This window comes from Leptopilina boulardi, unplaced genomic scaffold (genome assembly GCF_019393585.1).
Source record: "Leptopilina boulardi isolate dan_hultmark-lab unplaced genomic scaffold, ZJU_Lbou_2.1 LbouV2_121, whole genome shotgun sequence".
NCBI classification, from domain to species: domain Eukaryota; kingdom Metazoa; phylum Arthropoda; class Insecta; order Hymenoptera; family Figitidae; genus Leptopilina; species Leptopilina boulardi.
In genome coordinates, this window is record NW_026137665.1 from 2,224,643 (window position 1) to 2,239,998 (window position 15,356).

Below are 15,356 nucleotides of genomic sequence, written 5' to 3' on the forward strand. Positions count from 1 at the left end.
AAACTTACCTGTAAAATGTCAAAATTTGTCACATTTTATTTATATTTTCCAAGAAAGTTTATAAATATTATAAAATTTATTACTACCTAACATAAGTACTTTCCATGTACATTCACATGATATGTTGGCTTTTTATTTTTATAATATAGAAATATGTGAAATTTTACCTTGAATATTGAACTTTTCAGGATTTTATCAGATTTTGAACACTTATATCTTCGCAGGCGATTAATGAAAAAATCCCATTTTGGTTTTAAAATTTAAATTAAGTTTTCTTTATTCATCTTATCAAAATTTGGTGATGGAGAACGAGCTATTTTTTATTTTTATTCACATTAAAAAATTCACCGTAAAATACGAATTTAAAGGTTAAAAAATAAGTATTTTTATAAATAAAATTCATACAAATAAATCTATATTGAGAAAACCAACTTCAGTTTTTTAAAAATGCTTGTTTTTTAACTTTCAAATTCATATTTTAAGGTGGATTTTTTAAAGTGAATAAAAATAAAAAGTAGCTCGTTCTCTATCACCAAATTTTGATAAGATGAATAAAGAAAACTTAACTTAAATTTTAAAACCAAAATGGGATTTTTTCATTAATCGCCTGCGAAGATATAAGTATTCAAAATCTGATAAAATCCTGAAAAGCTCAACATTCAAGGTAAAATTTCACATATTTCTATATTTTAAAAATAAAAAGCCAACCTATCATGTGGAAGTACATGGAAAGTACTTATTGTTAGGTAGTCATAAATTTTATAATATTTATAAACTTTCTTGGAAAATATAAATAAAATGTGACAAATTTTGACATTTTACAGGTAAGTTTGAATATTAATTTTCACGTAGTATTTTGGCTTTTTTTACACAATTATCAATTAACATTGGTAAATTAGACTATTTTCAACAAATATGAATTATTTCTGTTCTTTTTTATAAAATTTCCAAAGCTGTCAAACTAACCTATTTTCCGTGCAACTCAACTTAAAAACTAAATTTTAACGTAAATAAAAGAAAATTTCATAAAATAATTGTCAAAAATGAATTGTACGGATATTCAAAGTCATTAATACGAAATATCAAATAGGTGAAATAAAATGGAATGACCCTATATTTAATTCAAACTTAGTAGGGGAGAGTGACAAAAAGTTTTAGTTAAAATTTGTTGTTAAATAGTAAATTAATAAATATTTTGTATTTTTTCTTAAAAGTTCGTGAAAAATTCTAATTTTTATCCAATTCTAACAAACAATAGCTCATATTGCTCTTTGAATGATTTTCTACAATTCTGTTTGTTGAATTTTATTAAAAATATTTTGTTCAAAAGTTAATAAACAAATAAAATTTTTATTTTTTATATTTTTTTGAAAAAACCATTATTTAACAAAAACACAAAATCAAAATTTTAGAGAATCTTTCAAAGAGAAAAATGAGCCATTGTTTATAAAAATTGGATAAAAATTAGAATTTTCCACTAACTTTTAAGAAAAAATACAAAATATTTATTAATTATTATTTAACAACAAATTTTAACTCAAAATAATTTTTTTTTCCAAAATTGTACAATTGAATCTATCGAATTTGGGTGTAATAAATTTTAAATATATTTTTAGTTCAGTTAAAAACTACTTTTTAGTTTGAGGTTATGTTAATGGATTGAATCTCATTAAGGGTATGTGGGCAATGGACGTTTTTTTGTGGTTTGAAACTTTCTCTGAAATAAAAAATTGATTTCGGGTTAAAATTTTGAAGAAATGATTTTGTTGGTACAAGGAACCTCGCTGTTCTACTCATTTACCATAACTTAACGCAAAAATAATAAAAGTAAAGCAATAAATAGTAAAATAATGTATTACATCATAGTTCATTCAGCGGCCACTTGCTCGAATTGGCGCTGTTTACTGGAGCACTGACATACTCAAGCAACGTCTGTGTATGCTCCGCCATGTTTGTTTTTCATTTTCGTTTAAAAATCACACTTTTTAAACTTCATTTTTTAATAATTTAACGCAAAATTATGTATTTTTCGGAGAACAGCAAGATTCCTTGTACCCTAATCTATCATCCCTTAAAATTTGAGACAAAAATCTTTTTTCATTTTAGAGTAAGATGTATACTACCAAAACACATTTTCCCATACTAGGACACGTGGGAGGTTCCCACATACCCTTAAATCTCAATTATTCGTATTAAGACAAGTATCGAGGATCGAGACTGCGAGACCGAGATCAAGACCACATTTTGTGAGACGGAGATCTACAATTTTAATATTTAACTTAACCGAGACGATACTATGTGAAATCTCGTATCGTCTTGTCTCGTGGGCAGCACTAATTAAAAATTTTAATAAATAATTAATTTTAGATTAATTTTTATATGGGTAATAACCTAAAATTTCAAGCAGTAATTATATATACAAATTTGAATACTTTTTTTTACTAATACTTTTTTTACTCTTCATTTTTTTACTGTAAATTATTGATTAGAATCTATAAAATAATTAATTGCATTATTACTGATATATTTTTTTTTTTTTTGAAAGAATTGTTAGTTGACAATTATTTATAATTGTTTATAATTTCAACTGAGAAACATGGCAATTTGAATTTTTTGAAGAAGAATGTAATATACATTGTATATGTATATAAATATATATATGTGAAGGTAAATTTTTCAAGGAGATTAATAAGTATGTATACTATATTTTTTTGTACAATGAAACAAGTCTCAGTGCTATATATTGAAAAATAAAATAATTACACCGATCTTAACTGAAAACTGAATGCTCCGAAGACAGAATAGAGTGTACGAAGCACGTACTACCGTCCACGTAACGCAAAAGAACAAATTCCCATAACGACCCTGGATTTTGTACAATGGATTTCGAAGAGAGTAATTTTGAACCAACAAAAGCTATATTAAACTTCTGTACCATATAATTTTCTTCCGACAGTTCTAATTTTCAAGATAACGTGGGAAATTTATATGTCCATATATATATATGGTTCACATTTGTTTATATATTACATATTTGTATAAATATATATTTATTTAATTTATCAAAATTGCATAATTTTACTATGAGTTAAAAGTTACGGCCTTTTTTTTATTTTTTTTTAATTGCCCAACCAAAAATTTCAGTATTATACCAGAGTTGTCTGAAATTATGGTTATTTATTAAAATATATTTTATAAATTACATTTTTTTATTAATTGAATTAAAATAGAAATATAATTAATCATTTTATCAGAAAAAATATTGTTTTTCTTTGCCATCATAAAAATGATTTATGCATTTAAAAATATTAAAAAAAAAAAAAAAACAATAATTATCATGGAAATAAAAAATCATAATTTAAATTTTAAATTTGACGCATGCGCATAACCATGAATTCGTTTCGCTTCTATGGTGGTGACATCTGCACGTTTTACCCTGAAACTAAACTTATAGTCTCCCATTATTCAGTGGAAGTACCTTATGAGTGGTTCAAGGTCTGAGCAGAATAGAAATGTAACCGGAATCGTAATCATAAACGCAACCGGAAGAATGAGTTAGAGAAGGATAGACATATTTTTTGTCCTTCTCTACCTCATTCTTCCTGTTGCGTTTGCGATTACGATTCCGATTACGTTTCTATTCTGCTCAGGCCTTCACACGTAACAGAAAACAAAAAATTAACGGCGCTACTATCTGAAAACCAAGGATAATGGCGCGAAATTCAAAAGACGTAAAAATAAAACTATATTTTATTTTATGAAATTGGTTAAAAATATTTTATAAATGTAAAAAAAAACATAAACTTATTAAAGTGAAAAAAAAAAAATTTCCAAAGTATATTATAATAATATTCAGCAAAAAAATCAAAATTTTCGCACATAACAAATGTTTCTGATAAAATTTTAAACTTTGTTCACAAAATCTCAGATTAATTAATTAAATATTTTCAAAGTAAATTTTCCGACAAAATGAACCATTTTGAACTATATATATGTATAACAATCACATGCTGTTAAAGAACACTTTTGGACAAAATCGAACGAGGAGGCGTGTAGATGGCCGATTCGTATTCTACTATAAGAACGCGATTTGTTCTGCCATCCCACATTGCGTTGCGCGTCGGTGCAAAGAAGATTCAACGTGAATATCACGCTTTAATCTGATGTAAAGAATTTTTTTAGTTCATTGATGTCGTGAGATTCTATCGTCATACGGTTTAAAGTTTCGAACACTAAATCTTTTTTTTTTTTTTGATTCTGATAAAAAACATTCGCAGCAATCTTAATGCACATTTTTGTATAAATTTTCTTCGAAATTCATATTCATTATAATTCTGCTAATATGAAAACTCTTTATTAAAGAGGAAAATGTATTTCTCTTTCTTTCTATATAATATGTACTTTTTTTTATGTAATACAATTTTCAAAATAAGATAAATGTTCCAGTCGTGGCCGTCAGATGTTTTTTTTCTTTGTTATTAATTGAGTTTTTTGTTAGACGAAGAAAAAGTGTAAACATACGATTCCTTATTTTATTAAAAAGCTGTATTGGTATAATTATTTGATACAAGTACGTGCTATATTTATTTTATATTTTAATTTCAAAATTTTCAAAGTTTTAATAAAATTAAATATATTTAAATACAAATAAAGAATTTTAAATATATTAACCTAAGTGTAGTGTCAAGCGGCCATCACTGGGACATTCGTGGGACAACCATTGGGACATTTGTAAATATTTTCGGCCAAGACTGGTAAATTTGAGACATTTTAGTTTATTACTGTTATTTTTAACCTATTTTTTAAGGCCATGTGAGACAAAGTCACTTTTTGGTAGTTCCAAGTATTCTCGGAAATGAGGAGAAATTTCGGGTTGAAATTTTGAGGAATGATAAAAAAGGGTTGAAGGAATTGGGCTGTTCTACTTATTTACTGTAATTAATTCACTGTAAAATTGATGGTATAATTTTGGAATGCAACGTTTTGATTCGATATAAGGTATCAAATTGATCCAAATATTTGGATGATTTTCAAAAAATGATCCAGAATATGGGATCATTTTTTGATACCTGAATTGGTATCAAAGTATAACTGTCATGGCTGGCATGCTCTTATTGACAAGTTTATTAATTCATTTATTCACTGCACTGAATATTCAGATATTAAAAATACTTTTATTATTAATTTTAAGAAAGAGAGAAGCGAAAACTTATAAATTGCGAGCAATTAAATAAGAAAAAATTTATTTCGAAATAAAATGAAATACACTAACCTTTATTTATGTTTATCACATAAGATTTAAGTTAAGTTCACAATCACAACACTTGAAAAGTTTTAATTATTTTTATGGTTCAAATAATTATCAATAATTTATTTATTATAAATGAACAAAATTTAAGCAACGCACGCTTGATAAATATTATTTCTAATGCGTTGTCAATTAATGCAATTAATAATTTCCTATTACACAATATCATAATCGACATATATGACATTTGTAAACAAACAGGGTTGGGAAACAAGAGCCCAAAATATGTTCGTCCAAAGCAGAGTTGGGTAGGATTCTGTTTCACGTTTAAGGTTAACGCACATGTAATTTTGAAATAGGGAAAAACTGAATAATTATTTTTTAATAATTTTGTTAAAAATAATTTGAACTGTAAAAATAATGAAAAAAATTCAAATGTTGCGATCTTTGTTCAGACAAATGAAAATTCAATTAATTACAAATTCTGATAAGAGTGTCGAACGTTGTCTTGATCAAAAACATGAAAAACTATAGTCTGTTTCACATTTACCTCTTAATTTCAATGTTTTAACTAATGAAATTTAATGTTAAAATGTTAAAATTAAATGTTTAATGTTAATTTAAATTTAATGTTTCAATCAATGAAACTAAACTATACTTTTATAAACAGGTTGAGAACCTTTTCGTGATAACTGAGCGCTCATAGCGAGAATTTGGAAAATGCATACTCTTTCTGAAAATTATTGTTGGACATAATTTCAATCCTACCCAACTGTGCTTTGGACGAACATATTTTGGGCTCTTGTTTCCCAACCCTGTTTGTTTACAAATTTCATATATGTCGATTATGATATTGTGTAATAGGAAATTATTAATTGCATTAATTGACAACGCATTAGAAATATTTATCAAGCGTGCATTGCTTAAATTTTGTTCATTTATAATAAATAAATTATTGATAATTATTTGAACCACAAAAATAATTAAAAATTTTCAAGTGTTGTAATTGTGAACTTAACTTAAATCTTATGTGATAAACATAAATAAAGGTTAGTGTATTTCATTTTATTTCGAAATAAATTTTTTCTTATTTAATTGCTCGCAATTTATAAGTTTTCGCTTCTCTCTTTCTTGAAATTCATAATAAAAGTATTTTTAATATCTGAATATTCAGTGCAGTGAATAAATTAATTAATAAACTTGTCAATAAGAGCATGCCAGCCATGACAGTTATACTTTGATACCAATTCAGGTATCAAAAAATGATCCTATATTCTGGATCATTTCTTGAAAATGATCCAAATATTTGGATCAATTTGATACCTTATATCAAATCAAAACGTTGCATTCCAAAATGATACCATCAAGTTTACAGTGAAATTTTAAAAAATATTCACTAATTTAAATACAAGTCAACGTCTTTTTACATTTAGAATATGAAAAAAATAAAAATAAAATTCAATATAAAACTGTGATGCAGTTGAAAAAAAGTAAAAAAAAGTCCAAAAAAAAATAATAATAAATTTTATCTCGTCTGACATATTTATCTCGCAAGCTCTCTTTTTTTTTATTATCTTTGATCGTCAATAATTTTCAAATGAAACACGATAGTGACTTTATAAGTAGAGGGTTTAAGCGTCGTAAATCGTTTGTGTAAAACTTTGGTGCCACCCCGTAGATTATCAACGGTCCCACCAGCAGCAGCAGCAGCAGCAGCCACATTGAAGAAAAAGAAGAAAAAAAAGGCCATTTTGATTCCTAAGCCGAACGACTTGAACCAAACATGTTATTTTCTTCATGAATTCCTATCTGATAGATTTCCAATATCTCATTGGTTATATGCTTGGATTTTAACCTCTCCCACTATTCTAGATTTCCAGCTTTCAACATCATCCAATAGTCGACACGACTGATAAACAGTTCCATAATTAGCACGATTTGTTAATGAGAGACGAATTGATGATTCCTCTGAATGAACTCGAATATAAAGCACTAGAAATCGACGTCATTCTATTATAATAATTCCATTATCGAAAATAGTTCCGGTTCTTGTTTTTTTTTTTTTTTTTTTGTCTTTCTATGTTTATATTAATGATCAATTAGTTAGTGCGTGAAAAACAAATTAAAGGGGAATTATTATTATCATTATTTTGTTGTAATTATCACGTGAAAAAAATGTGCCAACTCTAGATATATTTACTTAAAAAAAAAAAAGGATAAATATTGGATGGTGATAAAGTACGTTGTTATTATTTCTTTTTTTCCAGTGAATTTAATTAATTTATAAGAATTTATTAATAAATAACATTGTAATAAAATTGTGATTTAATGAATATATAAGTTTTGCTAGTTTGTGTGTGTGTGTATGGGAAAAAAGGCCATAAAAAAAGGTGGGAATTAATTTTTCAAATTTATATTTAAATTTCTTCAATGTCTGTATTTTTTTTTTTTTTTTGCAAGTATAAATAAATTTTATTTTGCAAATTTAATATGAATATTTAGATAATATAATTTTTTTTAGTAGTTTAACAGTCTATTATCAAATAAATATTTACTTGTATCAAATATTTATTATTTGTATTAAATAATTATTATTTGATGGTAATAAATATTTATTTAAAAATATTTTTTATTATTTATTTATAATTATTTATAAAAATAAGTATTTTTCTTCCTTTTCTTTTATTCAGATTACAATATGTAAGATTGTGTCTACAACGTATATAGTAATTAGCGCGACTTGTACAAAAATTATTTGGTGATTATAATCAATTTTATAACCTAGAAAATATTAATAAATTAACAAGGGAAGTTAAATAATTATTATTTGAGTCAATTTAAAAAAAAGTATTTATTTAAAATAAATAAATATTATTGATTCGAATAAAAATTATTTGGTTCAAATAAATTATATTTATTTGATAACAGCCAAGTAACTAATTATTTGAACTACATAAATTTTTTTTTTTAGTGTAAAATAATTTGTTAAAATAAAAAAAACTTAATTATCTTCAAAAAAAAATTACAAAACTATTATAATTATATTTATTGCTTTGTTCAAATATATATAATTACTTTTGAAAGTATATAACAAAGTAAACAATGTTTTGAGTTTTATGCAGTTTTTTTTTATCACTTTGTACTTTAAAGTCATAATAACAGTTGTGAAAAAAATAAAAACACTTCATTTACTGGTTAAAAATCCCTTTCTCGCATTCGCAGAAACTCTTTGAAAAACATCTGGTATCAGCTTGACAGCTATTTTAATCGACGTCTCATATAGAGTTAAACCAGAAAAGAGTGCAACTTTTAAAAACTAACGTACAAGTTCAAATATTATTATTTTTTCAAAAAAAAAAAAATAATAATTTTCAATGTAAAATTATTTTTTAGAGACAGAATCTGAAAATGAAATTTAGTATTCAAAATCAGATTTTTGAGTATGAAAATTTTATTTAAAAAGATATAAAAAAATCGTAAATACGATATTTAGAGTGCTAAAAATTATAATTGTAAATATAACTAAAAAAAAAATTTTTTGGGACAATAATTTCATTTTATAATTAAATTTTACTTCTAGTGTAATTTTGATTACATTAGTATTAAAAAAAAAATGATTTTAAGTTGAAAAATAAATTGGAATATTTTCCTTTCATTCTATACTGTGAATATTATGATGTTACACATGAGGGAAAAAGATAATTTTAGTATATATATGTAATTGACTTTCAAACACGTTGACACGTAAAAGATTTTATATATTATGTACCATTATAATACAATATGACAATGGTCCTGATCTTCGATCCTGTGATATTATAGTTAGATTCTTCGTCAAACAAACCTAAGCCACGATGATCGTACATCTAGATTGGAGGACGACTTTATTGTAATGGTAATAACGAAGCATGTTATTCCATCGTGTCGGTTTGGTTAAATTTATATCGATAAAATGTTCCAACGTATATAATATGTTATATCTCTTTACTATCCAGTACCACAATCTCATGAGTAAATAATCTTATTTTTGTCCTAATCCTCTTTTATTTCTTTAATAGACTTTTAGTCAAATAATTCTTCATCATCTTGAGAAACATATTTTATATATATCTCTTTCTATATTATAAAAAGATTTCGCCGCCACCGCTGTTTCAGAAATTTTGACCCTTTGAGGTTATGTTCGTTTCTAGACTCTGAATATAGCCGCAAGTCCCTCCTCCACCAAAATGGCCTAAATTTTGAGGTTATGTTCGTTTCACTACTCGGAATATAGCCGCAAGTCCCCTCCCCCGCCAGAAATGACATAAATTTTGAGGCTATGTTCGTTTCAAGGCTCTGAATATAGCTGCAAGTCACCCCTCCCTCCTCCCATTTCCCCTCCTCCGCCAAAATGGCCTAACTTTTGAGGTTATGTTCGTTTCAAGACTCTGAATATAGCCGCAAGTCCCCTCCCCCGCCAGAAATGATCTAAATTTTGAGGTTATGTTTGTTTTAAGACCCTAATAAAGCAGTAAGTCCTTCCCCCTTCCCTCATCTCTCTCTGTATTTCCCGCCAAAAATGACATAAATTTTAAGCTTATGTAAATTTCAAGACTTTCAATATAGCCGCAAGTGGAGGTGGAGTTCCCGCCAAAAATGACTTGAATTTAAAGGTTATGTTCGTTTCAAGACTTTTTAATAATTTACTGGTTTTTAGGCAATTTCATTGAAATTATTTTTAAAAATAATTTCTTAATGTCGATTTTAATTTATTTAATTATTTATTTATTATTAATTTAATTAATTTATTAATTTAATTAATTTATTAATTAAAATTTAATAATTTTTATTTTAATAATATTTATTCACATTTCAATAAAGTAATAATAATTCTTTGAATTTGACTAAATTTTGAGATTATTTTCGCCTCTACTCCCATGACTTTTGATGTAAATTTGAGGCCGCCACCGCTGTTTCAAAACTCTGAATATAGCCGCAAGTCCCAGAATTACCGCTGGGTTCGAGGCTATATGTTCGACTGACATATAACCTCAAATTTAGGTCAAATTTTGGCGGGAAATCCCACGTAACCAAGAAACGAACATAACCTTAAACTTAGCTCAAATTTTGTCGAGAAATACCTCCTCCCCACAAACAAATGAACATAACCTCTACATTTATATGAATTTTCACTGTGAATATAGCCGCAAGTTCCCTGGATTGCCTTTGGGTTCAAGACTATGTTCGATAAACATAACATTAAATACCCCTAACCAAGAAACGAACATAACCTTAAAAATTATATCTAATTAGACCTAAGCAGAATGAAATCTCTAATCGTAAATCTTAAGCTTTTACATAAGAGAGAAAAGGATAGAAATAACTTTTCTCCTTTTCTTTCCCATGTAAAAGCTTAAGATTTACGATTAGAGATTTCATTCTGCGTTGGCCCATTATATCAAGAGTAACTAACCTAACCTAACCTAACCTAACCTAACCTAACCTAACCTAACCTAACCTAACCTAACCTAACCTAACCTAACCTAACCTGACATAACCTAACCTGACATAACCTAACCTAACCTAACCATATGGAACGTATATATAATAGGCCTAAGCAAAATGAAACCTCTAATAGTAAATCTTAATCTTTTATAAGAGAGAGAAAAGGATAGAAATATCTTTTGTCCTTTTCTCACTCATGTAAAAGCTTAAAATTTACGATTAAAGATTTCATTCTGCGTTGGCCCATTTGATCATAACATTTTTATAGGTTAGATTGTCAAGTAACTCTAGAATGTTAAATTTTAAGCTTTATCTGTAAATCAAGAGATGAAATATTTTCGAATTTCATTTTGATAAATAGTTTTTAATATAAATTCATAAGCCATATTAAAATATTTTATTTCAATATATTTCTAATAACAATAAATTATTAAACTTGCATACTTGAGCAGTTTCAGTTGTGTTTATGTAATCGGGTAAAACTGAAAAAAATTATATCGTGGTATTATCAAATCAAACGTCAGAAGTCAAAGAACTTGAAATTCTGCAAAATTCCCTAGATATCACTAGGTATACAAGCACTTTTATGCTTCAAGCTGCATTTACAATACCTAAATCGAATATAATTTTGCAGACGATTTTTAGAAAGAGACGATGCGCGCGCATCTATTGTCAACTGTCGGAAAAATATTTATTTCACATATTCTACTATTCCTAAAATTTCAGTTTGTTAATATTATTGAAATTATAAAAAAATTTGCTTTGTTAAAGAAAATAAAAATTTAATATCCTCTCTGGTTAAATTTTTTCTTTTCTTTTTTTTTTAGTACACATGAAATAAATTATTCATCGACAGTTGGCAACAGATGCGCGCGCATCATCTTCTAAAAAAACTGCTTTCAAGACGATGCGATTTAGCTATTGTAGAAGTAACCTTACAAATGTGACTTATTGCAGTATTTCTAATCATAATGTCGGAAAATATTTTTTTTGTACATAAATAAAAATTTGAAGGAAATAAATCTTTTTTTTTTAAACAATAAGCTGCGAGAATAATATATTTTGAAATTTTGTTCATTTCTATGACTTTACATTTATTCTGTCTTCGTTATAATGTTCACTCATCCGCTTTTTCAAGGTTTGAGTATCCAACTTTGTCTACTCTCTCAATGTTTGCAGAAATCGCATATTTATGTTTATGCAAATTCCAACTTGCATACATGTATAATCATTTATACATTTAGTGACATCGAATTCCATTGCTCGTAATTAGCAAACACGCGACAATATATATATATAAATAAATGAACGGAAATTACATTCCATATGTTTTATTTTAAATATTTTGAAAAACTTCAGATTTATTAATGCGTACACGCACTATTTGTGCTGACACTTTATCATATTGGTATGATTATAATTTGTAATTTATTAGTATAACTATAAAATTCTTTGTGATTTAGCGCTTACGAAAGAGAAACTTTTCTTGAGAAAGAAAAATGAAATAATAAATTAAAAAAAAAAAAAAAAATTCTATAAAAGCAAGTTTTTGAACTACATATTCATTATTTTTTTTATTAAAAAAAAAAAGATGTAATAACCTACTTAGCGGATTCCTTTTGTTTGTTTATGCAATTTTTTTCTCTTGTTGAATAAGGTTGATAAATAATAATAGTAATGATAATAAATAAACATATAATATTTGCTTTGTTAAGACTTTTAAAATTACTTGTACTTTTTTTTTTATTTTGGCCTAAATCTCAAAAGATTGAAACAATTTATTCATATGAGTTTATTATTATTTTTATAATAATAATTATATTTATTTTTAAAAATTATTATTATTACTATTGTATACTTAAGAATGTTCAACGATCTTTGAAATTCTTTGGCATTTAATTATCGCCCTATAAATACGGCACTGAACGTAAAAATTATAAATATTGATTTTAAAACACTTTCTTTTTGATTTATAGACACTTTTTATAAAATCGGCCAACATACCAAGATTTCTTATCTTAGTAAATTTCCTAAAACCGAAAGATTTTTGGAATTCATGCAAAAACGCGATCGCAAAATTGGAAAATAATAATAATGACACTTGAGACTTTGTGCTCCCTGCTTGTTTCCGCCATCTGACGGCGGCAGGACGTAATGAACCTGTCATTATATTTCTACTTTTCGTTTTGCAATTGCGTTTTTGTATGGATTCGCACAATTTTTTGGATTTAGGGAAATTATAAGATAAGAAATCTTGGTACGTTGGCCGATTTTATAAAAAGTGTTCATAATTAGAGAAAAAAGTTTTTTAAAATCAATGTTTATTATTTTTACGTTCAGTGCCGTATATTTATAGTGCGATAATTAAATGCCAAAGAATTTCAGAGACCTTTGAACACTTCTAAGTACGTTTTAAAAATTAATATTTAAAAAGCATTAAAATTAAGTATTAACAAAAAATAGTTAATTAAGCCAGTAAAAATGTTTTTATATTTCTTTCTTAATATTTTTTTTATAATAAAATTTTTTATATAATCCCGCTTTTTCTTACCAATGAGAGAGTTATCGTGGCGCAAGCGCAGTTGCGTTTAGATACGATAATTGTCAAGTCTCCTAGAGAGAATTATAGCAGCGCATGCGCAGTTGCGTTTGGTGACTGTGGTTGGGATTTTTGTTTAATAATAGTAAATTTTTTTTTTAAACTGACCATCTTTTCTTCATTTTTTTAATTAAATGATTTGAAATTTCTCTGAATAATAATTATAAATATAGTGAATGATTTGTTGACAGAATGGTTCTCGTGGTAAATGGGGTTCTACAAGAAGAACCCCCGGCGGACAGCAGGTCATTATATGCGGCCCACCCAGTATATCGTGAGACCGCTGCTCAACTCCACTCGATGCCGGCAAAATTAGTGGGCCCCGTGGGCCTTCTTTACGTCAAGCAGAGAGAAATGGCTGCAACCCTTCCCCACGACAGTGAGTATAATATGAACATTACATATTACGCACAATTTTAATCAATTTCTTTTTAAATCTATAATTGGGTTCCACACAATAATTTTCAACATATTGTTCAATTTTCACAATTTTGATTTTAGCTAAAAATTGTTTTTATCCCTTTGTGTACTCAAAAAAAAAATAACATTACATTTTTTTTTCATAATTTTTTATCAAGATATGAATTTTTTTAAATTACATATTTTTTTAAGGATTCTCCAGGGGGTGGTGCGGAGTAAGGGGATAGTTTCTATTCTTCCCGTGTGGAAGGCTCACAAGTTTGCAACCTTAGAAAAAATAAATTTTTATTTGATAAGTAAGGTTCTTGTCCTTATTGATAGGAGAATTGTTTAGAAACAGGTGTATAAATTAATAATAAGCTTTCCTCTTTACTAGAATATTATAAATTCTATTTAATTAAATTTTTTAAAAAGTGCTTGAAATCAGGGCAACGTCGCATTCTCGTCGCGTAGTTTATGTAAGGTTGGTAAGACTGGTCTTTGTATCTATATAACACAGATTGGGCCTACACCTGATCTGACAGCTAACCTCAAATTTTTTGTTATGTGTTATTATTTAATTGTTGAACTTCCATAAAACACTTAAAATTGAAATGAAAATAAGATTATTTACTTATAAGAAATTTGTAATATAAGTCGTTCATCTCAAAATTTGAAAATAAAATGGAAAATACAAATAGTTTATTTATTATACTTTAATTCAATTTGTATGATAATTAGGAAAAAAATATTCAATTAAATAAAACTGTGATTGTAGTAGTTTTGAACTATATTTTATTTTGACAAAAATATTTAATTATAATTTGAGGTTATGTACGTGTATTTTTATCACTCTTTTTGTTTTCCAATAATTAATCAGAATTAAATTTATATAAACTTTCAAATTAAACATAACATACAATATTCTATTAAAATTGCAGTTTAATCCATTATTTTCTAAAAATAATATAAAAAAATATCTGAATATAAATATGAATTTGACGACTTGTATACTTGCATTTGAAATTCGCGGCGAATTGCTGCGCAAACGTGCCAAACACGTGTTGCGACGTTGCCACGTTTTCATGTCTGCTACACTTACTATTATTATTATGACAAAAAATCAAACTTTATTATTTATTTACTCAAAAACTATGTGGTAAACTTTCTTTATATTGTGCAGTTAATAAATTTATCATATTTTCTTCCTGTATACCAACTTTCAGATTTTTGTGTCATTTCCATCACACTTTTTGCCTATGGTTTATACACGTTCCCATAAGAGTCCATGTTAAATTGGTCATATATTTTATTTTTTTTCTAAAAAACTACGTGGTAAAAAATTCTGAAAATAATCATAACTTCCTAAATCAATCTAATGAACAAACTGTCAAAATTTGGTAAGTCTGTGTCATTTCTTTATATTTCAGGGAGAATCCTTAAATGACCATAACTCTCTTAAAAATGGTGACACACGAATATTTCTCATATTAGACTTTTTAAAAATTTTGTGGTGTCAAATAATAAATTATTTTAATACATGGAACATATATTTCACTTTTATTTAAAAATATTATTTATTTGAATAAAAATTTAGTTAATTTAATTGATTAATTAGTTAATTTA

General features: G+C 26.5%; 1 protein-coding gene across 3 annotated transcripts in view; it reads left to right on the forward strand.

The window, feature by feature from the left end:
- LOC127286305 (protein N-terminal asparagine amidohydrolase) overlaps positions 1-15,356 on the forward strand; it is a 119,034-nt gene that overhangs the window by 84,360 nt on the left and 19,318 nt on the right. For 2 of the 3 annotated variants that reach the window (XM_051312700.1, XM_051312708.1), the window contains exon 3: positions 13,523-13,710. In XM_051312700.1, the coding sequence (XP_051168657.1) occupies positions 13,524-13,710 (187 nt within the window). In that variant the 5' untranslated portion in view covers position 13,523. Of the gene's footprint in view, positions 1-7,163; positions 7,487-13,522; positions 13,711-15,356 lie in introns of those variants that run through there. The other variant, XM_051312693.1, reaches the window with a different exon arrangement.